The sequence below is a fragment of the Varroa jacobsoni genome, unplaced genomic scaffold (assembly GCF_002532875.2).
Source record: "Varroa jacobsoni isolate VJ856 unplaced genomic scaffold, vjacob_1.0 contig00710, whole genome shotgun sequence".
Classification (NCBI taxonomy): Eukaryota; Metazoa; Arthropoda; class Arachnida; order Mesostigmata; family Varroidae; genus Varroa; species Varroa jacobsoni.
In genome coordinates, this window is record NW_019214511.1 from 100349 (window position 1) to 126709 (window position 26361).

Below are 26361 nucleotides of genomic sequence, written 5' to 3' on the forward strand. Positions count from 1 at the left end.
GTAAGCAAAGCGCGAATATCTTGATTAAATAAAATTCGGCGCTACTGAAATTTGCAGTTCCGAAATTTGGCTAAAAGTTTTTGTAGAAATTAAAAAACGCAAGAAGTACTTTTTTTACTTGGTAATTATCATGTCGTACGTTAGCTTGATGGATAAGGAAGCACCGTTTAGATAGATAATTCACTTAAAACCCTTTATAAAACGATAGACTATAAAAGAATATGTTGTATTTATCTGTAGATATGCGTTTTTTGTAATGCGTCTAATTAATGATATTCGAATGATTCATAAATGGCCTGTGACTTCGTAAAGCAAAGATCCTTTTTAGTTATATAAAGTGAGTGTGCTCCTTGTCTTTTATGTTCGAATAAACATTTTAAGAATCCATAAGCGGGTAGAAATACAGGCAAACTTGCGACACAGTGTTCTATCCTAAAGAACACTCTACAAATCTTATAAAACTAAACTTCTCGTCTAATTTAATATCAATTTTATTCTGAGTTCATCGAATCGGGTGTGAAAATTCAACAAGAACAGGCATAGAAACTCGACTCATATAAACACTGCATTCTTAGTTGTAAGTAGTCGAACTTGTCACTACAATGAATTAACTAAGATAATACCCGTGATATACTTTAGCAGTTTTTAAGGTTTCTATAGTGAACAGAATCATTTATCGCTCCTAATGTTGCGGTAGATTTAACATCCTAAACTCAATTTCAAGCTAGTCATGCCTTTTCTAAGCGCTATATATATATATATATACCACGGTCGAGACCCGGTGATATTTAATAATGATGAAACAAAGATAAGAACAAGGACGCAGATTGAAAAAGTCTATATATATATATATATATATATATATACACATACATATATATATATATATACATATATAGAATACGGCACCTGTTTAAAATCTTATACAAAGAGATTAGTTGCCGTTTGCATTTCTTGCGTGTGTTAGATGTGTATTACTGAGACTCACGTGTGCTCAATATAGTCATCATTCACAGCAATTACAGCTTCAATTCCAGACCTGAGCCACTCTAATAATTTTCAAAATAATCATTTTTAATCCGCATGTAACTTTTTGTGCTTATCACGCATTAAATTATGTTAGTTGGTATAAAATCACCAGTGTTGTTCCAATACATTACGTTGAAAAAATTTCAATGGAAGTTCAATTATAAGGTAATAACAGGGTAAGTGTCTCGAAAAATGCTAGGGATCACATCGGCCAGAAAATATAAAACGTGTAAAAAGCCTCAAAAAAACTAACCGTTGAAGCTTATCTAGATGACTCGGCCGGCAAATGATATCCTCCTATCAAAATGACTGTTTTTTTTCTGCAGGAGACCCTCTCCTCTAGGTGTATCAAAACCTGCCCGTTGCGACAAATAGTCTACCTACGTTTGTCCTAGTTTAGGTGCCGTATCCTGTATATACATATCTACAGTACATCACCTTTACTTCGTTCACCCAATCTCCTATTACCTGGCTTTCCTCCTGTCCACCGGATTAACTTTCCTCATTAGATTGCTTACATTTTCGTTTAATTTAATTACCCGTTCTTTTTGTCACTCTGCGTTCAAGCGGGATAGTAGATTTAAGATTTAGATAAACTTTGAAGTTTGAATAGATATGCGAACTCTGAGGCCGTATCAGTTCGGAGAGATTGGGATTAATAAAAAATCCCATGACAATGAAGAAGGAAAGGGGAGAGTAAACATTATAAAAACTGTGAACATTACTTCAAGTCCGTAAGTATTATATTTTTTGAAAAATTAAAAGTGTACTTGTATTTTAGCCTTTAGTGATATATTTATGAACTGTTGTCATAATAATAATGACTTCTATTAGTAGATCATCAAGTAGACGTTCGTATTAATTTCCATGTGCGCCATAGGAGTAGAAACCTATTAGATATAAAAATGTCTGTTGTAACTTTGGTCTCATCAGGTTCCTGCACAGTAATATCTATCAGTTCTGTGTGTAGAATGGTCATACTAGTTAATGTATTCTTGCTAGTTCCATAAGTACTGTGCGTACTTATTGCTATGTGACTGTTTTCAATGTACAATTTAATGGCTAGTACATACCTGGTCAATTATGATTATTTATAAATATAAGAGTAACAGAGAACTCACGAAAAGCGGTCTCTCTTTCGGTAAGGCCCGCCATCCCACTTTGTCTCGTGCTCCTGCGATTACAGCGCCCTCATGGGCTTCGAACACTCGTGACTTACGCGGTGTCAACGGCATCACAGCCATTTTGTCGTAGAGGCTGGTGAGTGTGGTGTGGCGTGTAAGCCAGGCAAAGCATGTGAGCATTAAATACGTGCATTCGATTTTTTTTGTTTGCTAGCTTATAATGTAGGCATTTCATTATTTTGGTGAGCAAAATTGACTGTGCAGACAGTTCATTCATTATGAATAAAGTGTATTTATTTGATTTGATGCATTGGTTAGTTAGATTTATAATATGATAATATACTAATGTAATATAATGACCTGTATTATCTATTCCTCTTTTATTTTAGAGGTCTGTCGATTAACAGCAGTTTCGATGTTATCATTTGCAGGGTAAAAAGTTGTAGGTTTAGAACTTTTTTAACACTTAGTTTTTTCCTCAGTTGAACCCTGCATTTTTGCAACACGTGTAACATACGTTTATTGGCCTGGGTCATTTGGTCAATGTTTTGTAATGTATCGGCATTTCCAACCAAGAGTAAAAGAAATCTAGTCAATTTTCGGCTCAAATATTTTACTACTAAATGCTTACGCATGGCTAAAAGCTATTGTTTTACGATGTTGGAGCTCGTGGTCCCTTACGAGGGTTATCCTGGGAACGCAAAGTGAAGTAAATTTAGATTGGGTTCTTCGAAACGCTTTGTGTCGGCATGACATGCGTTTACTTTATTCCCAAACATTTACGCATAGACATCATATTTTAAACAAGATAGCAAAAATAAATTATAAGAGTTATATGTATAGTTTTGCAAGATGGCTCTATAAATTGAAATTGTCTCGTGGCACGATTAGAAGATACGAAATATATTTGCTGAGATGTAAGAAAACTATAGATGATCCATAATCTTAAAGCTTGTGGCATCGCTCTAGTTGCATTGGGTAAATCAAATGTTCTGGGTTCTTCGAAATAGGTCGTTTTTCCCGACGGACGTTTCTTCTAGCTCTCGAACACGATGATTAAAAATAGTAATAGATGTGTTTATTAAATGTCCAAAATGTATACACTATTTAACGGGTTATAACCTTTATTACATTTTCAGTGTGTAATTAAGAATAGTGAATGCACAAGGATCAACTTTTGAAGCGAATAACTTTTCTTTTTTATGGCAAGTATAGAGTAAATGCGAAGACAGTTTCAGGTATGGAGAAAATTAGTTTGAAACGGAGGATAGTATTTTCAGGATATTTGTAGATAATGTTTCGCCAGAGAAAATTAAGTAAAAGATTTCAAGTCTTATGACACGTTGTAATTTTGGCATGAGGATAAGCAATCAAGTGTTTAAGATGTTGTAAATTGACATGGAAGGAAAAGTTACACATATGTAATTTACTTTAAAATTTAAAAACGGTTACATGCAAATTGAAGTTATATATTCTAACTGCGCTTAGTATTTCAACGGCTTAGTCATATCTTTCACGAGATAATATGATCGGAAATAAATGAAACATTTGGGCAAGAGCAAGGAGAACTACATTTTCAAAGAAATTGTTTAAAAAACTTTCGCACTCCTCTGTAGGTTAGTGGTAAGTACTCACGTTTCTATGCAAACTATGTAATAAGATATGTACTAGATACATGGTACCTGTTAAACATATCAAACTGGCAGCTTATATTGAGTCAAATAAAGAAATATATTGAAATTAACTGTGTTTTTTGTATACATATATTTGTATGTAAAAAGAAAATGCTAGGGCTCGGTGTACCTGCTCCTTTACATGGAACTGGTACTAAGTTACCCTAGCTATATAAAAAATAGGGCAATTTCAAGAAAATACATCACACAGTATTTTCCACTCACACCCTATGACATTATCGGAAACTTTGAGAAGTTTGTTTTAGGCTTTTTGTAGGCTCCTGAATAAGATAAATAGTTATGAAAATAATAATAATAATAACCAAGTCAAATGAATCAAATCAGGTAACGAACAAAGTCAAAGCAAGGTTAGTTACCTGTAAATATTTCAGTAATTTTAGATATTAAAGCTCTTGTCTCATGTAGAAAAGAAAAGTGACTGTTCTAAGGATTCGCCTGACATTTTTAGATTTTTTATTTAAAGTAAATGAAAATATAAGATCGCATAGTCACAGAAGGAGCCATCTAGACATAATTCGAAGTCTGTTTGCAAATGGCTTCATTTCATGACTGTAGTATAAAACCGCTACTATAACCGGCCTCAATTAGGTTTCCCTACAGTTTTTCCATCAAACATGCTAAAAGCTCTTAAACGCAGCCCATGTAGGCTTAATTGAAACCTTAAATTGTTTTTTTACTTTATTGTACAAAGTTGTGTATTACACAGTTTGCGAGAAAACGGCTTTTTATCGTTTAAACTATCCCAGTTGAATAATATGCGATTGTGTTAGATGCTGATGTGAGGGGTGGGCAGACTGTTGCATATGGATATCGTCCAGCGGAATCGCTGCGGACGTAGAGGGTCTAACGGCCAATAGTTGAGGATGAGCACCCAAGCCGAGCGCATGAGCGGGATGACTCAAACTGGCTCCCGGATGAGGTACAACGGTTGTACCAGTTCCTGCTACTGGAGGTCCTGAAGAACCAGCATTAGATTGAGTGATCAGACATGTCGTTTGAGCTTGTTGGCTAGGTGCACCTGGGCCCGGCAAGGGTAGAAGGCCGTGCTGCGCGATGTGCTGTTGCAGTGTTTCATCTATACCATATAATGGAGCAGGGTCATAGCCGTTCAGATCATAGAAACGGCGCAGTACCTGTGCACAAAATAACGTATTGTCACAATGGTGGACGTTGCTTAATATGATAGTATTTAGAAACGCTTGAATCGATTTATATAATTTGCTTGCAAGCAAATTATACAAGGCAAAAAGACTGAAAATGTAACTGGAACAAAGTCTGAGGTAGGTTTCTAAAGAATATGATAAGGAGCCTGATTTCGATGAGTCTTACAGAAAAACCATTATAATTACTTTAGTGTCGTTTTTGCCTTTATAGCTATGCCATCACGACAAAAAAGGGAAAAGGATGTTACCTTTTTGTGATTACAATAAACGGTTTTGATTATAAAATATCTTACGCAGGTGACTAATAAAGTAACGCAAAAAGAACAACGCTCCTAGTGTTTACATCGGCTAAATGTAGCATTATAATAGGCTAAGGGTTTTAGTAAAGTATTTACAGCTAAGCCTACTCCTCGAAGACCCTATGATGCATGCTTATTCATATATGTCGTTGTTTCATCCGGTGTACGTTTTAAAAAAGCTGACACAGTATGTATCATAATTAACAATATATAAAGAGAAAATACAACTGCGGAAAATATCAAAGCATTACTCGAGCTCTGCGTTGCGCTCTTACGAAGTCCATTTTTATGCATTGTTTTTCCTGTGCTAACCTCAAGAGCGGCATGTATTTCGCGCTTTTTGGGCGGAGCGAGTTTGAGTCCCATAAATTGCTCGTCGAAAAAATCGTTCTCTTCAACAGCTAATAGGGCTTCATTGTCAAGTTTTATCTCCATCTGTTTCTCTAATTGCTCGAGTACTCGTAGGTCTGAGGGTTCTAGGTCGAATGGCAACGGACCCACGTCGTTGGTCGGCAGTGGTGTGTCCAAATCATTATTCTCAGGTTCGAAATTCACTCCGAGCACTGTCCTTATGATAGATTCAATGCAGGAAGAAACATCCTCGGTAGTCAGTTGATTCCACGCCAACTTGACAAAATGCATACATCTTAGTAATGAGATCTGAAAAAATTAAAGAATTACTAAAGGGACTCACAATGCTAGTATATAATGAACAAGAAAAACAACACAGGATTCACGCAACTTGATTGTCTGCTATCTGTGGAGTATTTGTAGCAGAAACCAACGAGCTTTGAAAGTACTGGGCGAAGTGAGGATTGTTGTGTCTTTAGTTAGAAGGTCATGAGAATGTTATGATAACATAATAAGGCGCACATCTTTTAAGCGGCTTTCTTATGTTTAGACAAAGATCTGATGATCTCATTTGGGAAATACTTACAGTCGATGCCTGCTGAACCCTTTGGAGAGAGTAATCACACAGTACTGCTAGCTCTCGAACCAGGTGTTCTCGATAGCGAAGCTTGAATTTAGCTACAAGGCTTTCCAGTGGACGGATCTGATACGGCAGGTATATCAGACGAATATTCTTAAGGATCAGATGAGGCACTCTATGGGCCTATTGTTATGACGGTACATGCAAATATATTTTTTTGTTAATGTTTCATTCAGCTCATTAGGTAATACTTTGAATAGGTTTACTACTAATAAGTATACTTATACGTATTATCTAGAATTTGTCTATAACTTGGAAGCGATCCCATGTGACTGTCGTACTTAATGCTCTCTAAACGAAATTATAATTCACGAAGTTATAATTCACAAAATGATCAGAGATTTTTCCGAAATTCGTAAATTATCCGCTCTTCGGAAAAAACCTCTCATATTTTTTTTATTTAGTTATGCTAACGAAGACGAATCATTAATAATTATCAGTCAAGGAATCAAACATTTGAAATCAGTTTTAAAATACCGGAATGTCATTGGCGACGAGAGCAATCTTCTTGTTGCTTTTTGCGCAGTCGGAATCTATTTGTTGTAGCCATCCGTGGAATATGTTTGATGTCATCATTGCTCCAGGCGAGTTTGTGTACAGAACGGGGTATTTCTTCACGCCTTTGAGACATGCAGGTTCTGCTGTTCGCCCAATAAGTACAGGTGGCATTAGTGCAGACCCGGATCGATTGGCACAAAATAGAATTGCTACTCGTTCATGCGGATCAACAAAGAGTTGTCTTTCTTTACTTGGTGGTGTACGATAAAGAAGCGTGGCTTCGTCCATCACATATACGTTATCTGCCGGACAATATAATAACAGATTTAATTTTAATTTTCGACGTTCTCCACAGCTAAGAGCCTTCGAAGCAGTCTTTTGCATTTTATTTACGATCAACATACACTTGAATCTATTCAATCATACAGTAGTATGCTTACAATGACTAGATAACAACGTGTATATTTGGAAACATTGCAACATTGCCAGCCTTATAATAAACACTAGCTTTGAATGTGAAATGTAGTTTTAAAAGTTCGGTTTGAATTAGCCCGTAATATAACATTTATTACCAGAGTTCTATCGGAAACTCGTTTTTTATATGAAATATAGAAAAAGTACGCCGTGCGATGCTAGAATATGCATTATTGGTGTACTATTACATTTAAATGTTGCACGTTTGTCGTTAAATAATTAACGATCTCTTTTTGTCCATTTGCTTTATCTGCTTTCGTTATCTCGTCTAAATGCTTCGAGTTTTAGCTCCTGTACCGCTGCTAAACATTGTTTCAGACGGTTGAGTTCGCTTAACACGAAACAAATCACGTCTACACCCAGTTTCATACCTAGATTATTTAATTGTTTCTAAATTAGAGCAAGCACGCACACTATCACCACATAACTATAACAAGAGTATAGAGAAACAACAGTTTCAATGCAAATACAACGTCCTCACTAACCGTGTGCATAATTTGCTAAGACCTTCCTGAATTCGGCGAGAGCAGATGACGCCGCGTTGGTTTCTGTTTCAACAGGTTCTAAAGCGGACGTAAGAGAGCTTCGTAACAAAACATTGTTTCGTAGTCGCCACCTATAGAACCAACCCTTTGAAGCTTTCCAATCGAATAAACCTAGCTCTTTCGCGAGTTGATTGGCGCGGCTAGTAATCATTACGCCTGCAACGCAATGCACAAGAACAGTAATAATAATGAGTTGTAGAAAGTAAAAAACCGGACCTCCTATCGAGAATGGCAGACCGAATTTTTTTTCGATAATCAGTGTCGTGTGACATTTGCAGATTCGTCAGAATTATCATTAAACGGAAGCTATTAAACGGAAGATTATCTTATTTCGTGCATGCGGTGTGTTACAAGTGTTAAAGATCCGAGGTACTTTCATGAGTACAGGCGATTAGAAAGCAAATAAAGCGTTCAACATCCCGGCGCATAGGCTTAGATTTACCAATCCGTGGACCATATAAGCAACACGGGTAACACCTAAAGCCGTTGAGTTTCCGTGACTGGCATGCTTGTTAGCCCTCTTACAATATTTTTAGGTCTATAACGTGCTTTTGAAACAACATAGGTGGGAACATAGGATAAACTTGCCATTGAATGCTGTTCCTTTGCTAACTTCGTCTTGATACCACTTAAGCAACTCTTCCTCAAGCTCTTTTTGAGGACCAACACGAGCTCTTCGCCTATTCAGATTGCCATTGTTTAGAAACTGACAAAGAATCCGTTCTTGGCTTGATTTGATCCGCGAGATCTGGCTCTGCGAGACATTGAATTCGATGGCAAGTTGGCTTTGTTTTGCTCCAGCCATCAACTTCGTTAGCACTTCCACTTGAACCTTCAACGGAAGGTCTTTACGAGCCTTGCAGGTTGTTTTGCAGGCCTCTCCAGATACTTTCGCTGCACTAACTTTTGACCCACTGGGTTCCGATTCGTCAGTCGAATCGGCAGCTGCTGTCTCGTCATCTGTCATAACGGTATTGCATCGGAGTTCGAGTCAAAATTCCTGTAATTATTTAATCAAATGTTATGCATTTGCTATATCAGTTGAAAAATATTTTAGCCGTGTCATTTATGTATCGATATCTTGGTTAATTCGTCGCAAAACAAAAATCGATTCAAGCTATAAAAGCATTATTACAATGCTTCGAAGACAATGTTTAAAGTCATTCCAAATAGGAAATGTAACCATATCACGGCAGTACACATATCAATAAAAAGAGCGATGAAGTCTATGTTTAAATAAAATAAACAACAGCAAATATGTTCAAGCAAATGCTTATAGGTTTACATAAAATAATCCACTGCCGTTTGTGATAGAATATTTATTATTCTGCGGTTGACAAAAAAAATAGGGTTCTGTATCCATTAACCCCAATTTCCATATAGATAAGGCTTAACATAAAATCATTTCAGATAGCATTTTCGTTAAGAGCCTGTTTTTTGCCGAAAGTGCGCAAGGCTCTTAGAAGCACCTCCTAGAAATCGATGATACAAATACAACCTACAGGGCTTTGTATTATTTAAGCGCAATTTTTATTCAATTGACGCAATGAATTCCGCTTTGAAACATTAGCGATAGACCAGTGAAAACCTTGTGTGTCTATGGGGTTTTTCCGGTCTGATTAGGTATTCGGAACTCGTCGAATCCCATATGGACAGCGTATAGGTACTGAGCGATAAAGGCCTTCCAAGTCGCTCAGACTGAACCAAATGCTAAAACAACATCATTAATCAGCTTGCCATAGAAAGAAGCGTTGAGAAAGAACTATAAAATTAATTTTCTATTGTAGCTTTGTCGTTATACTTCTAGTCGTTTTCGCAACCCGAGACGAGCGAATTCACTGCATGAATCTTGTCTGTACTCTTCAATCCCGAGCTCCACAGGCACACTAGCTTTGCATGCGTATTCCAACATCTCATTTTTATACATAAACAACGCAATTCAATCCTAAGTCTTATACAGTTGAAAACTGATCATAATGCTGGTTATTAGTTCATGATCAGTGATATCAACATATGGTATACGACGGTAACTTTCTCGATTTACAAATGATGTGAGACATAAAATTATTGAAAACGGAACGACATATGGATATACTAATCAATTCAGCAAACACACTTCATACCAGAAAAGAGACATTGTCGAAAACCATCAGTCATAAAAATGCCTAGGAGAACCAGACTCAGCACTGTCACGAACAGCGAGAAATCTGCAGACCAACACGAGAAAAGCAAAAGTTTGGTATGGTATGATATACCACAGCCACACATAACGACATACTGAGAAGTTGACGCTCCTCAGTCTTACGAATTCATTGAACTTGATGAATCGAATCAACTGGCCCTCACAATGAGTTTCTTCACTAAGAGAGTAAAACCTGGAGCCGTGGCGTGACAGAGTTCATGACAACGCAGCTTTTGCCCTGGCCATATACAAAGTTGGAAAGCGGTAAACAATCCCGTACCTTTTTGTCATTAACGCGGAATTCAGTCTCAGTCTAAGCGTGACCAGTAATACATTCAAAGACAACCTGAGCACCACTCAGTCTATTTCGTAGTAAAAACTCAATGTAAGATGCCACCGCTTTATCCTTTCAGAAACATGGCAAGAACAGAATAGAAATCGGACAGAATTAACACATTTAGCTTGACATTGGCGTTACAATAGTTTACGCAAAACGAGCTCAAGCCCTACCTGCTCCTCACCTCTCTATAAGTTTAACGGAGTGTGTAACATAACCATGTTACATGAAGGAAATGTTCAGAGCAGTTAAGACGTCGCTGCTGAAGTATAACGTCGGCATTTGGGTCCATTGAGTTAATGACTATTACTTTATTGTAACAGGAAAAAGCTTACATTTTAAAGTATTTTGGAAAAAATCCCCATAAATAGCTTTTTAGTGAGTAGTCAGCAGCCATATGCTTGCACTTATTTGACTGAGACGCTGTTACACTGTTGCACGATCCCATGTTTGCTTGATTTGATGTGATTGTGGCGCCTAATAATAATAATCCCGATAAATCTTCGGAAAGCTGTTTGTCGTAACAAACGTGCGATCATCCGCTACATTTGGTATCAAAACAAAGCCAATTTTTGCTAGAACAAAACAATAAACCAGTCAATGCTAAAAACCGTGCGCCGCTTTCAAAATTTAAGCGAAAATCATATATCATCCGATCTTTTCACGTTAGATGAAGCATTAACGAGATTAAAAACTTCCTACTTTGCCGGAATCGACGACCTACGTTACTACCAGTTTCATGTGGTTCTTGAAAAGTTCGAGAAAGATTTTCACGAGGTAAACCGGAAGATCCTCAGTAGTGTTTGATTATAGAGGGCTCAAAATTGAAGAGGACTTTGAAAGTCACCTTTGATGCACCTGCCTTGATTTAGAAAGGCAAGCAGTCGTTTTGGAAAAGAGAATATGAATTGGGTTACCTAGGTGAGCTTTAACAGTTAACTCTTCTGAGACTTTTTGCACGTTTTGCATTTTTGGTACTTCTGTGCTGTTAGTACCTTAAAAACTAATTTCGTTAGATATTTTTGTATGTAGGGTATTTGAATATCACTTATGAATTTATACCTACCTATTGCGCTATATGCACGGCTGTGATTAAAACGTTACTCGCGAATTAAAAAATAATACTTTCAAAATGACTAATGAGTGTTTTACTTCCTAAATTGATCCTATAATCGCAGTAAATGGTTTTCACAATTAATAGTTGTGCTCATTAGGAACAACGCTTCTAGCACCCCCGAAATCTTGAAATCTGCTTTTATCTACAGTTTTCAAACAAAGTATAAAAAAAAAAATTCGGATGTAAGCGCCGCACTTTGCGAATAATCTAAACATATAAACTACATGGTTCAGTTCAAAATAATGGGAAGCTCAGTCAGAAAATCGTCGTGAATTCCTCTGTGAGTTGCAGGTTCATTCAAAACAAAAGAGCTTTACCTATATATTATAAAGTTTAGCCGCTTATGAAACATTTCGAAGGCAATAGAAACGAACTGTTAGCTGATGTTGTCTAGGTGCGGACTTCTATCAATGCTCCGAGCTTCATCGGTATGAATTCTGTTTGACCGACATTGTAATGTCGGTCATCATTCATCTATTTTACTAACTATTATAATTTTACTACTTATTACAAGACTCTAACTACTACAATGCAGTATATTCATATAAATTTAAAAAAAGAGACGAGACTGGACTATCATGCAAATTAACTACGACGGTCGGACACTAACCAGGGATACAAACTTGCCCTGATTGTTCCATCTAATCAAAATTACTTTGTTGAATCTAACATTTTGAAAGAGACCTAATAACACTCGAAATTCGTATGTAGAGAACTCTAAATCTCGGACGCGTGCCCCAATATATGTAGATATTGCTGTTTATGTATTTCATTGCATGCAATTCATATTTCAATAAGCTAGACTTCTATTATTATTATTTTGCAGGCAACGAAATGCGGTGTCATTAGTTGGTAATCACTATCATTAGAGGTTTCATAAAAGACCAAAGTTCTCCCTCCATATATCTTTTTGCGTGCGCTTCTTTTTTGTCAAGAAAGATACACACCATTGTTTTTGATTATTGCCTCCTTTTTCGCAGCTCAACTAGTTCGAGGACTCCATTTTTATTCGAAAATTTAACCACAATATATATGTAGGTAATGCAATAATTTTGCACCTTTATTTTGATGATATACCATGACCAATTTATTATCACGTATTTTTTGTCGTAACTAATTACAGTAAGGGAGTCGAAACATGTCCATTTTTGCTTTTCGGTTGGGAACTGGAATTTCTCATCAAATGATGACGCCTAAAATACGTTCTCATCTTCAAGCATATCCTTAATGGAAAACACTACTAAAACGGTTAACATTTAACATTTATTACAAAGATATAAGCTACAGTTGGGCGACCATTTCATTCACAAGCATTTACGAACCCTCACTAGATGGTTCTGCTGCTCAACTCCCCTGGCATCTGTATAGTACTTTCTAAATTATCAGTCAAATTTACTCAGTTTCCATTTCTTAAACCTTGTAATATTATAGGCCTAGCTACCTCTCTGGTTCGAGATGCAGATTGTATTCCTGATCGAGTCCAAAGTAAACGTCGGGTGCGACGAATGTGGTGAGAATCGTCCGCTGATTTATACTCCTCAGCACACTGAACGTCAATTGGTGAGTCGTCAGTAGTAGAAGCCTGATAGCTCTTTGAGAGTGTATAATTCGCCAGAACCTTTAATATCCTAAGATGATAAACCAGTTTTCATTTGTGGACTTTAGCGTCCGTGACTGCATTGCCGCTTTCGGGACGCCACGCTGACCCGGTTTAGAGTTATGCCAAGTCAGGTCAACGCTCACTAGGTAGTCTTCTTAATACCAAGGCTTGACCTTAATATAGTAATCTGCTGGCACAGGGCCTTGTAAAGGTCTACTTTTTATTTGCAAAGACTGCCACCTGGCCCATCGACGAAGATTCTTAATACTATTTATGGGAACTCTTTGCAGACTGTTATGACTGTCTTAACGTACTCGGGATCAAACCCTAACTGTAGATACTTTTGAAGAGTTGCGAAACCTTCCCTTTTGCGGACCTTTTCGGCCAGCGTAGACATATTGGCTTTATGGAGTATGTACAGGTGTTCGCGGCTAATTTCCGGTAACGTTTTAAGAGGATCGTCAAGATATTGGAATCGCGCTTGCATTATAGTCTGAATCAATGTCATACAGTTCAACACAGATGACAAATAACGTCGGGCTGTAAGAATATCTATCTGAATTTGGATAACCCTTGAAATCTGATCAAGAACGGATTCGAGATCAAGCCCGTAGTCTGAGCACGGTAATCGGCAGTACTCCATGTGCGGCTGTAATAACAGAAACGCTTTTGTATGTGAACTTCTGTAGCTTTTGCAATAATGGTCTCAGCGATAGTCTCTAGTCAATTCTGCATGTTCCTTATCTTCGTTGTATCGAACAGATAACTGCGCAAACTCCTTGCAATCACCCAGTATTTTGACCAATTGCAAGCAAGTGCAATTTGCGTTTCAGCGTTTCGTGAAAAAAATTCGCTGTTTCATGCAAAAGATAATAGTAGCACGCGATATTTGTAAAGGACGTGGGCGCCAACGTGCGCTCGTCCCCGATCTCTGTGCAATGCGAAAGAACCAGTTTTATTAGTGCATAGGTAATAAGTTTCTATAGAAACTTGTTTCTTGAGTAGTCGACAGGGTTCCAGCCACAATTTCAGCGTTTGAATGATCTGGAAGCACTTTCGGAAGAGAACTCTCTACTGGGAATGTTTCGTAGAGAACCTTCTGATAGAAGTTCTTTTTTTTGGTTATGTACCAGTACAACGGCAACTCCACTGGTATCGAACTGTGGCTGTCCCGCTCTAGTGACCATTTGCAAAACGTCCGTAATCGGATAGTCGACATAAGTATTAGTTTTGGTGGCGAAATATTCCGTGTCTTTCACAATGACCAGATGAGCATGCAGGTTGACGCCCCACGCCAACGTGGCCGTCGCTAGCAACATTTGAATCTTATTGTTGAGAAAAAGTTCTTCGAGTCGATGATCCTCTTCCTGCAGCCCGGCGTGATGCATTCCTATACCAAAGCCAAGCAAATCGCGCAAATCTTTATCTCGAACCTGATTCTGAATATGCTGCATATCAGTGACAGTCATACGCAACCACTTTTGTGGGTTCTCGCTATTGACGACGGATGTTCGGAGAGCCTACGTTGTTAACCGAATCTGCCTACAGGATGACACGAAGCTCAGCCCTGGCTGATTAAGCGAATGCTCTAGAATTGCCTTGTATGCGGGCCGATTCATAATCGCCATACGTGAACAATAGTGTTTGTCCAGATGACCTGACACATGCACTTCGAGCTGCACTGGTCTCACTGATGACTTGAAGTTGAAAAGACCTACCTCAGTAATCTGTAACCAGTTGCCCAAATCATACTCGTTTACCAGCGCAGTGAACAGGCTTATGATACGCGCTTTATTAAGTGAAAGTGTTCATGAAGTTCGTTCATGACACTATCACTTCAACGACCGGGCCTCGGTCTTCGCCGAGAAGATAAATCTCGTGAATCACAATGAGAACCACATTCTATACGTAGCGTCGCGTTTGCCGCGAATTGGATTCTCCGTTCCACTTCTCTGGCAATGTCGGAGTTTGCAGTCGTCCGGAAATCCGGGATAAAGTCTCCCATCAACTCGACCATGTTTAGACCAAGTTGGCCCACTAAACTTTTATTTCAATCGTTGACGCGTTCTTTTATCAAATTTTGCGGTGTTCTTCCATGTTGAAAACGTCGGACATAGCTATTTCCGCAGTGATAGTTTGACCTAATCCTGTAGACGCACCCAGAAGCACGTCATGGTTAGTATGGTATAGCGTGTGAAACAGCCGCGTTTGAATTGGGTTAAAATGCATGAAATGATAGAGTGATTCAAAGAGCTCGTTTTTCAGAACCGTCTTTAACAACGGCTGAAGGTCAACCAGTTTCGTGCGAGGCATATAGACGCTTGGCAGAATCAAATGCTCAAACGGCATAGGGATCTGGCCGTCGGAATCCAGCCACCTGTCAAAATCGACGTCGATCAGATACTGTACAGGTAAAGGATCACTCACAGGAATCGAGAAGACGAGGTTTTGTGATTCCGCATTCATAATCTGCTTCTTTTTGAGGACCAAATATTCCGGGTGTGTGATGTTCTCAATCTCTGGGTCTTCCACCTGATTCAAAACGCTTCAGCATTGTGGTGGATCGGATCACTCCAAACAAATGGCGGCATAATATTAAGCGATACCCTCAGAACCGTACGAATTATTGGTTTTACTGAAAACTCAACTTCAATAAACGGCACATTTTGTGCAAATTGATGGGTAAGTCGTCATTGTGACTTATTATAAACAAGTTGTCCAACTTCATCCGAAGTCATATTTCTAAGATGCGAAATGGTGGCATGCTTTTCTTTTAACATTTGAAGCGTTTCCTCTGTCACACCGGGAAACTGACGGAATGAGTTATCAAAGTGTCAGATTTGACGCTCAAGCATTTTTGCGTTCATCAAAAAACGCTACGCAGCAAGTGAGTTTCCCTTTCGAAGCGCCATCTCGAACAAACCAATTTTGGTGGCGTTCTGAGCAATGCAATTTGAATCCGACACCAATGAGAACGTCTCTACATTGCCCCTCGATATATAATTTTGAATCAGGGTATTTACATTTCCGCCTTGTACACCCTGTTTTAGAGGCAGTTCGCAGTTTCTTTCCTTTAGTTGAAGCTCGTGGCATACGTCTTCGCGCAGTTGTCGTTGGTCAAACTCCTGCGCGTAACTGACTATCTCTAAGCCGTCACCATCCTGCATTGACGATATACGACGCTCAAACCGTTCGTTGATTCTAAGCACTGTCTCATATTTAATATAGAAGCAGGACGCAGTACGGCCCAGGTCTGTTGCATCGAAGCTTCCTGATTTCTCATGGTATCAACTCATTTTAGCTAAATCTAGTTTTTTGAAGGCCGCGATAATGAGCTCTCGGCGGTAATTGATCAAACTTTGATCTTTAGACACAACTTTAAATGTGACTCCCTAGACAAGCGGATTTTTCTTCATACGCACCATAAGATATGTATAATTTAGCCAACCCACGGCCTCATCCACTATTGTAACTGTGCCAAGAACGATTTCAACAATCAAACTGTCAACCAAATTCTCATGAAATTTACCTTTAATTATAGTTTGATTAGTCATATGCGAGATGTAGTTGCTCATTTTAGCATGATGCGTAATGATCACAGCCTCGCCATTTTGCTGGAACTGAGGGCGACCGGCTCGGCTAAAAATCTACTGCACATATAGAATTTTGAGTTCGACAAAGCAGCCGTTTTGTGAATTGGTGTCTTTAATGATGACACAGTTGGCGGGCAAGTTCACGCCCAAACAAGAGTAAACGTACGGAATAGCACTGAAATAACGCCTGCCGAGAAAGCTTCTCCAACGAACTTTTGATCCTGTCGAACTATCTTTGTGTGGTGCATGCCCATTCCGGACGCAAATATCTGTTGTAGCTTCATATTTCGCGAACTTTGTAGCCGTTTCTTGAAGGTTTTATACTGTACATGTCTATTCCGCAAAAGGTACTCAAGTTTACCATGCTCAGTGGTAATTTGCATCATCACTTCGGCCGCTCGGAGGGTATTGTTCCGCCAATCAATGAAGACCATAACTTGATTGCTACTCTTGATTATTTCGAAAGCCTTTTCAAGAGCGACCTCATCCATTCGCTGTACTTGCTCCATTTTTTTTGCGACCTTCGATACCTATGAAGGTTTGCGATAGAGGTACAGGTCTAAACGATGGTCGAAATAGTACAGACCCCTGGCTGTGTTTACTCGCAGAAAATTCGCTAGATCCACATAGTTCTGTAATGCAACAGACAAATCATTAATACGAAGCATGGACTGCATACTTTCCACCTGGCGAAGGGTGCGGGCTACGAGGGCCTCAAGCACCATACTACGATCACTACTCATTAAGTGAATCTCATCAAGAATCAGCAACCTGCACGTCTCCAGAATCTTTCCTGTGACCACGTTCCACTTCTCTGAAGTCGTAATCAACATGTCAGTTTTCGTCATTTCCATTTTAGTCAGTTGCAAGTATCCAGTTAGCTCCCTAACAATAACTCCAAGTGAAGAGGGCCTTCAGGCAAAATTTGACACCCTTTCGCCAGCTAACGCCTTCACGGGGGCAATATAAACTATTTTGAAATCGTTCGACACACGATTGATCGTTTCATGAATGTACTTTCGTACTAGGCGCATAATCGTCAGCATGGCTACATTCGTTTTACCGGCTCCAGTGGGTGCACAAATCAACATATTATCGTTCAGTTTATGCGAAACTGGAAAGACTCCACCTTGTGTAAAGATTCAGATATTCTGCACTTAGAAATGTCATCTGTAAGGTTTCGTCCAGAAAATACTTAGATGTTAGGTGGTACACCTCCGGTAGGTTTTGATCTTTAAAAGTATATAAACCTCATCGTAGTAGGGGTATAGTAGTAAGTACATAAACCTTCTGGGGGGGGGGGGGGGCAAGATTCGAACCGCCTACGAACGCTTTTGTGCTTCGTAAGTAGTAACGCATAACCGCTAGTCATCGTTGCCTTCATTGTTATTCTGGCGTTCCCCTATGAGAAAGATCCGCCTGATTTCGCACCGTATCGCTGAGCTAGTTCTATTTGTTTTTGCCTTCATAATTCGTCTGTAGTTAGATCATTACTGTCACCGTTAGTTGTAATCTCATGGAGCCTTTTCTCTTTCGTCATCATCTTTTTCATTTTAATATAACTCACAGTCGACACACACGGTCTTTTCGGGATTTTTAATGTACTGTTGTGCTAAGATTATTGGTTTGTTGCTTCATGCGACAAAACGATCAAAACCTGCCCGAAATCAAGTCAATGCAATTGAATCCGATTTTTTCGAAAGAATCAGCTGATACCACATCGTCTTCGTCGCTGAATTCGAAACAAATAATTATAACGTCCATAATGTCTTTTGGGCACATATCGCGATCATGTATATCCGCTTTCATGTAACTGCAAATTTTCGTTTTAATCCAACGTGCATCAATAGTCAGTGGTTTTGGGCGCTAGCCTACCAGATTGTTCGTTAGTTCTCTAAACAATATCACTGAAGCGCTATCGGTTTTCGACATCTTCGACCGGTTTCCTGAGCACACAAATGAAATCTTTCCGAAGCCAACTGAGAGAACATTGCATTCGGAAAAACTAAAAGCCTTCACTTTCTTTAAGAACTTATTCTCGTTATCCTCTTTTGAGGTGCTTTGCAGAAGAGAACCCAGTACCTCGCCACAGGGGTCACGCATAAACATAACATGTTCGAAAATATGCTCAAGAATTTTGCTCGAAATAGGTGCCACTAAACATGTGATCGTAATTAGACGTTCATTGCGAAGAACTTGATTTTCCTCAAATATAGTCAATGATTGGATTGTCTGTCACGCGGCTTCGTCAACGTCACCCAGTGCTTCCTGACAGAGAATTTCCGAAATGACTTTGTGATTTCTGATTGTGAAAGTGCCCAAACTTGTTCTTTAATACGTTCTTCAGCTTTTGCCAGTTTGCTTTCGCAGAAAGGCCTGACTTCTCAAGAATAACTTCTTGCTTAATCTGGCAGAACCTGGCGGATTGAATAAGTCCGAGTCGAGGAACCTTTCTCCGCGCCATAGCCAGGACAAAAACAGCCACTCTGTAGGCATATTTCTTAATAAAATTATTCGACGTTCTGCCATCTGAAATATGAAGAAATACACTGGTTAGAGATTAACGAATGATAGCCGCCAAACAGTTATTCAGGTCAAATCGTTTTGTACATACAGACTCGAAAACCATTTGACAACAAATTATGATCCCGGTCACATGGCTGTTCTCCCATTCTAGGAAAGTAGCCCAGTTCAAATTAAATGTCTATGCACTACTTGTCCAATTCGCATATTAGTAGAATCCATTTATCATCAAGGTCGTTATGAGCTTTTACAATTATTTCACTTCAGTCACTTAGCACGTTTCGAAAGCGCGACGAACGATTCACAACTATTGTTTATTCTGATGACTCTTTAGTATTAGCTGACCTATCATTTTTTTTGTTTAACCGCACTTTTTCTTCATTCAGTAAGCAATTACTAATTTTATATTTTGTAGATCCATTATACTACAAGAACGCACATCAATACTATACCACATATTTAATTATTGCATGTAGGCAATATACCAGTTAGAGCATCTCGAATCCACATGCCGACAGTGCACATACTAATTAAGGTACAAATAGTAAATACCTACCGAAAACTGCACATGAAGGCTTGGCTTCCAATTTTTAAATCAAAAAACCCTTTCAGCCTCGAAGGTTTACTGTTAATGCCAGCACTATTAATCAATGATAAATGCTTGAACAGCTAAGAAGCCAACTCGTCTATACTAGGCGCTAAAAAACTAACACCCCACCTTCGATGACATGAACACCAATAACAACAATACACTGATAGGAATTACAGGTATCGTGAAATGTTTCGTGTTCGTACTTCACAAGCAATTAACTAAGAATCAACCTTGCTAAACGGTACGTCTTACTTGAAGAATTAATTGAAGCAATTACAATGGCAATAGCAGCTCGATAGAATAATGGACACTTTGTTGACGTAAAAAAAATTAGAAATGAGCATAAAATGAATAAAATAAATTCGTATGCTCCCATTCAAACAAAAAGCAAGACCTCTGCTATGAGCGTTTGAATTGCAGGTAGCCATGATACGCCGCAGACATACTCAAATCTTGTATATTAAACAATTTGTCTGTTGTGTGCCTGCTCGATCAAAAATGAATGACGCATTATCCCAAAATAGAGCTTTTATGATGGATTAACTCCTTCACCAAATTATTCAAAGCAACTGGCAACAATGTGGTAATACCTTTGGAAAACAAAAATACTTAATGAGGGTTTCGTTAACATTTGATGAGAAATCTTAGTATGAATCAAAGCTTTGTATCTCTCCCTCTTTGTTCTCTTCCCATAGTTACCGATTACATCTAACATACGGAAGGACACCTTCATTGCATTCATACTCACCAGAACACAAGTTATTCACGTTTTTCCGCATGCGATTATTGAAGCCACCGATTGTAGTATTTATTTAAGCAAATATCGCAACAGAACGAGGAGTCGATCTGTAGCTGCGGAAATCTGTGTTTCTTCCATAGAATATCATATTCACCCACAATGAACGCACAAAACAACCTTGACCATATAACTATTATGGTTGTCACTCACCAATGAAGATGTTTGGTTAGTTAAAGAGCATTTAGTTCACTTTGCACAAATTTCGAAGTGATCGAGAGAATCTTCTTCTGGATACGAACTATAGCGAAGAAGCGGAGCTTCGTCGATGAGCAAAATACTCTGCTCCCGCCGCGGTGGGCGATATCGTTGCGGTGCAACAGCATCTGCATCAGCATTTATTGTGGGACACGTTGTGAAATGTGGCTGTTTCTATACCCGTTCTATTTCTCGCAGGCTCCGGTCATCCGAACAAATCGTTTCATGATTCGTAATTCCTTAAAAAAATTCGCTTGACCCACGAGTGACACAATAGAAGGACGAGTTTCATTGAAGAAACGACCATCGAGGTGATAATCGTTTGTGTATCTCAGTCGACTAACATCTAACAGTCAACTTTAGTTTACGAGCAAAATTCAAATATAGAAAAATTTGGTAAAAGCAAAAATTTCAACTACTAAATTATTGACAATATTGCATAAATGGGGTTATTATATTAGAATATAAATAATAAATAATAATAAATATAAGAATAATAGCTGTATCTAATTCAAATTATTTACATATTGTGCTGACACTTTAATGTTACATCAATACTTTACGATAATAATTATCTTTTATTAAATTTTAATAATAATAGATAAATGTAAATTTGTTGGAGAAATTGGTAAGATCGACAAATGAAAATAAATAAATAAATAAATAAAAGTAAAATTTTGTTGTACAGTCACGGGCTTAGCCCAGAAGCGAATAGTTCAGAGGGAACTATATTGTAAAAATCATAAAACAATAATATAGCCATAGCTCAGCTGGAAACGTTTGAATTCTAAAAAAGACTAAGCCTGTTGACCGGAAGTATTCTGTACAAGGCAGAATAATGCCTCTTTGTTACGGCCCCTCAATGTAGTTACTGATAAATCTAAGAAAGAACCTCAAAGATAAAATTTAAGGACTGATAAATGCGAAGGGAATGATCATCATAATGACAAGTGCAGACACATGCAGAACGAATATGCTTGCCGCTTTTTTGATACTACTACTGAATATTTAGTTTTCGTTAAACATCTCGTCCTTGTTTTTGAACTTTGCTTTTTCTCAACTTTGGTCCTAATAAATTCCGGCACTTAAAGTCATTGTAAATTCATTATAGTGGGCATATTTGAGTCACACTTCAGCGTATCCAGGTAAACAAATATTGCCCCACCCAGAGCCGCTATTAATAAAGGCCTTCGCATAAATCGAGAGCGTCTTTTTTTACATGCGTTGTCTACATTGCAATTGTCTGTTATGCGAAAATTATATAAAAACCAAATCGGAATTAGACCAGTTTCCAGGAATGCTCAAGAAATTATGAGTTTTATTGATTTATGTGGTGTAGTTTGTACAACAGCTGTCTTCAACTTTGCGATGACTGCAATAATTTTGTTTTAGCCAAATAAGGTCGTTTAAATTTAGCGACATGATCTAATTTGAACCAACAAACGTAATGGAACGCAGTACCATATTTAGTCAGTAGTCGTTCATTAACTTCTTCATTTTTTGTTTTTGACAGGTGATTCTTTGGGCTGCTCGCTATGACTAAGGTTAAAGCGAAATTTGTGCTCGTTTTATTGAGGAGTTTAGTTTCAAATCACCCGGTCGTTGTACGTAAAGAGCGGTTGGACGAGAAGATAACGGCTTGGCGGTGGGATCCATACATACAACAGATGGCCGTCTACAAGGAAGTGCAGAAGATCAAGAGTCTGAAATAATAGAAGTACATAGTGTTACAATGAAAGAAAGTTCTCAGTGAATACTGAATTTCAGTTTTGCTATGGCCGAAAAGAAAGCTTTAGTGGCTAATAGTAATAAAGTAGTATGGATGTTTTAATTCAATATTGTTTATGCGTTTTGTTATATTTAAGTAGCCAATTGGATTGAGGGAGTATGTTGCAAGGGAACGTTAATGAACCAAGTAAAACCTAAATTATACATGCAATAATACGTTGGGAAGCTTGCAGTAAATTCTAAACAAAATAACATATAGGTCTCAAAAACTATAATGTGGCGTCTATTTCTTGAAGAATATTTTGAGATCAATCCATTGATTAAATTAGTCGTATTACTGAGACCTAATATGCGACATTTGTGACGCAATAATACGCAAAATGATCTGGAAAATTTAATACAAAGCTCAATATATTAACTGCTTATTTAATTAGACAAGTAGATTTAAAACTTGCAAATCGTTGATTTCCTAGATCACAAACCTAAATGGGTCGTAAATGTTCGAGCAAACTGAATGCAAAACAACGAGTACATTTCGAATGTTTCACCGTACTCTAGCTTGTTTTTTAAAAGCCTACTAGTTTTTGAACCATTATTAGGTCTTTATCATTCTCCATTTATTTTTCAAACAGGACTACCCTTATGACGGTTCGGGGCAGTTACTATAAAAGAAGATGACGACATTTGAAATTTCAGCACTCGATAGTGCAACTCAAACTCATTAAACTTGTAAGTAAAGCGCGATTAAATAACATTCTGCGTTATTCAAATTTGCAGTTCTGAAATTTGGGTAAAAGGTTTTTATAGGAATTTAAAAACGCAACAAGTGCCTATTTTTCTTGATAACTATTACATCGTTTCAATTGTGTTAGCTCTATGGATAAGGAAGCATCGTTTATATGAATAATTCATTTAAAATTATTTATAAAATGACGGACTATAAAAGAATGTGTTGTATTTATCTACCAATATGCGCTTTTCGTAATGCGAGTAACCAGTGATATTCGAGTGATCCATGAATAACTTGTGATTCCGTAAAGTAGAAGCCCTACAGTATTTTATATAAAGCTAAAAGTCAGAGTGCTTCTTGTTTTTATATTCAAATAAACGTTTTAAGAATTTGTAAGCGGGATTCGTAGAAATACAGGTGGATTTGCGGCGCAAGCTTGTGTCCTAAAGGACACGCTACAAATCTTATAAAAAAAAAACTTCTGATATGATTGAATATCAACTTTGTTATAAATCAGGTGTGAATTTCGGCACAATGCAACCCGCGCACAATCACCTTAATAGGTACCCCCATAATGGCGTAATGCGTAACTTGTTTGTCTGCTCTTTCAACGTAGACACGATGTTTCGTTCTAGGAGTCAGCCATTTGATAAAATTCCTAACGGCGGTATTGAACGTAGAACTTAAAATATTTAGTTTAAATTTACCTGAATAGGTACTGGGGGCGCTGGTAGCCGTGGTTCAATACAACGCGCGCCATCTTTATCGTCATGTAAAATCCGTAGCAGAGAGCGCGCGAAAAGCATTTAGCTGACAGATGCATCATATGCGCCACTCTGTTCTACAGCTAACACAGGCGACAGAAGATTTGTTTTTGCGAATTGAGAAGTGGCGCTAAATTTCAGTATTTCAATCGTACTAAAAGAAATTGTCAATTGTGGAACCTGTTCGATACTGTAATGTAAAGTGGCGATTTGAAATCAGCGTTGAATCTGTGTTATAGCCAAAGGGTGAGTGTTTCGTTCCATTTTCGCAACTTTCCGGTGTAGGGAATACCAGCCACAAATGTCTTAAAGTCCAGTCGGTGAAATTAGTGATCTGAGTGTAAACATCGGAACAGCGAGTCTGCAAATCGAAAGCAGAATGCTGTCGTGGAAAATCAAGTTGGTGCCATTCAGTCGTAACCGTTTGCACCGATTGCGCTAACCAACATATACGTTGCGCTACTTAAGTGAAACCTCCTCATAATTATGTCTGATTACGATGAATTCTAATAAAATATAATTTAGTTTATACACATTTCGAAATTGTGATTTGTCGTTACATCAACATAGGCTGTGCAAATGGCGCACGATGATTTCGCACCGCACCAATACATAGATTATCATTATGGAAAAATATTATATTACAACGAATTTTCTAGGGGGCTTAAACTGTGAATTTCAATCTACTTATTTCATATAGAGCTTTGAGAAGAAACGATTCTGTGTAGGTATATTTTTAACAGATATAGCATACACAAAGTATATGTAATGGAATTTTTTGTCGGGCAGTGAAACGACCTATCCAATTGCACGGTTTACAGCACCACTTCTACATTTTCCGTCTCCCAGAACTTCTAATCATTAGTTCCCTGGGAATGGTTCGATTCGGTGACATGAGCTGCTCCAATCTGTGTGCTTGTCACTAATCAAGAGGGTTCTAGCTCTAATTATTTAAATGGAATAGGCCGAATTCCCTGTTTGGAATTCGTCATGGATTGCTTCGTATTCTGCCTAGTTGTAAGTATACGTGAAATGTGCGATACGTTTGCAGTGAACTGATTGGCTCAACGATATATCGCATGAACTGCCCCAAACTTTGCTTCGTGTCATAATTTGTTTATAGCGGGAAAAGCCTTTATGTTCATCAGAGATGTCCATCTGACTAGGTTTCATATTTCTTAGAATAACAATTGTTTGTTGCAGATATCTTTAAAAGAAACACTGCAATTAAATGAGCTGAGATCATATTGATGAAAAAATTTGGAAGAATTCTTACCTTGATGGAAATTAAAGCTCGCTACCATCAGTTTGCAGAAAACCATACCATCCGTTTACGAAATTTCAAAGAGGTTCACATTAGTGTAAATATATTTTAGCAAAATGTCATCCACTCATCGCCATTCAAGCTTTCTCCAAGTGTTTGATCCTTAAATATATTGCCATTCACTAGTGTAATTCAAAATTAGTTTTATGTTAACTAATTTTAGCTTGTATGGAGCAGTTACGTGATAAATCGAACTAATCGCCGTTATCCTTATCTTCCATTATACTATGGGAACTGCAGAAAGACAGAAGCTGCGGATTGAATATGGAAGTTTCTGAGTGCAAAAAGCGAAAATTGTTGGTTTGAGCCCCCATAACATGCCAAGTAACTTGCACTTACACGTAGAAAATGAGCATATAAGAACCGTTGATGGAATGAAAACGCTTCGCCGTAGTATCTTTTTGATAATACCTTTAATTTGCCTATTTTGGCTTATGATATGTTATATGCAGGCATATGTGGGTGTCATCCCTGTGATGCTGCAGTAATAACGTGTTGGACTAATAAACCTATCCTAATGATAGCTTAGCGGGTAACGTATTTGTGTACTAGTCTTAGAGACACGTTGTGGTTTAGGTTTGAATTGGGCCACAAACAGACTTCGTTTCGTGCTCGCAGCTAACCGTCTGCCTAATGGCTATACCGGGCGTTTCGATTAGGAAAACTAACTTTAGGTGTGAAGTGCCAAAATGTTTAAAAATCACTGTAGATAAACGTACTGTACATAGCACTATTTGTAATTAAAGATGGAGCAGTTGCACTATCGCACAAACTGAATCTTTTTGCGCAAATTACCAAAAATTAAAAACCATTGGAGATGAATTGCTGATTCCTAGTTACTGGAATTGCTCGAAATTCTAAGAAAGCTTTCCACTGTGCAACTTTCATTGAACTCGTCATAAAACCCTTTGAATAGATACAGCGGATGGAATATTAAACCACCTTCAGCCCAACTGTTAATACGTAGAAGTTGAACGAGTTGTCTTTTCTTTCACCACTGTTGCAAAAGCGTCAAAACAATTGATCGGAAGTTATTGTCCAATAAAAGTACAGCATATAT

General features: G+C 38.0%; 1 protein-coding gene and 2 long non-coding RNA genes across 5 annotated transcripts; 1 reads left to right on the forward strand and 2 right to left on the reverse strand.

The window, feature by feature from the left end:
• Positions 1-955: 955 nt before the first annotated feature.
• On the forward strand, positions 956-4066 carry LOC111271508 (uncharacterized). Its single transcript, XR_002686913.2, has 2 exons — positions 956-2325; positions 3293-4066. It is a non-coding gene; the product is annotated as an uncharacterized LOC111271508 (long non-coding RNA).
• Positions 4067-4268: 202 nt separating this feature from the next.
• Positions 4269-21066, reverse strand: LOC111271504 (tigger transposable element-derived protein 4). Of its 3 annotated transcripts, none has more exons than XM_022852348.2 (7): positions 20711-21066; positions 8406-8817; positions 7758-7973; positions 6778-7100; positions 6247-6423; positions 5622-5969; positions 4269-4980 (listed from the first exon to the last, which is right to left on the reverse strand). In XM_022852348.2, the coding sequence occupies exons 2-7, from the start codon at positions 8782-8784 to the stop codon at positions 4585-4587; spliced, it is 1839 nt and encodes a 612-aa protein (XP_022708083.1). In that variant the 5' UTR covers positions 8785-8817; positions 20711-21066; the 3' UTR covers positions 4269-4584. The 3 variants fall into 3 exon arrangements, with proteins under 3 accessions (XP_022708083.1, XP_022708084.1, XP_022708082.1); XM_022852349.2 differs by having other exon boundaries at positions 6778-6938; positions 20510-21066; XM_022852347.2 differs by having other exon boundaries at positions 20510-21066.
• Positions 21067-22043: 977 nt separating this feature from the next.
• Positions 22044-24267, reverse strand: LOC147751987 (uncharacterized). Its single transcript, XR_015315355.1, has 2 exons — positions 23921-24267; positions 22044-22458 (listed from the first exon to the last, which is right to left on the reverse strand). It is a non-coding gene; the product is annotated as an uncharacterized LOC147751987 (long non-coding RNA).
• Positions 24268-26361: the final 2094 nt, after the last annotated feature.

Bases quoted from the DNA above. Each gene is read 5' to 3' on its own strand.
- LOC111271504 (XM_022852348.2), bottom strand. From the start codon at position 8,784: ATGACAGATGACGAGACAGCAGCTGCCGATTCGACTGACGAATCGGAA. The intron at 6,424-6,777 runs GTATTTTAAAAC...TCATAACAATAG, and splicing joins TCGTCGCCAATGACATTCCG to GCCCATAGAGTGCCTCATCT. The intron at 4,981-5,621 runs GTTAGCACAGGA...TTTTGTGCACAG, and splicing joins AAATACATGCCGCTCTTGAG to GTACTGCGCCGTTTCTATGA.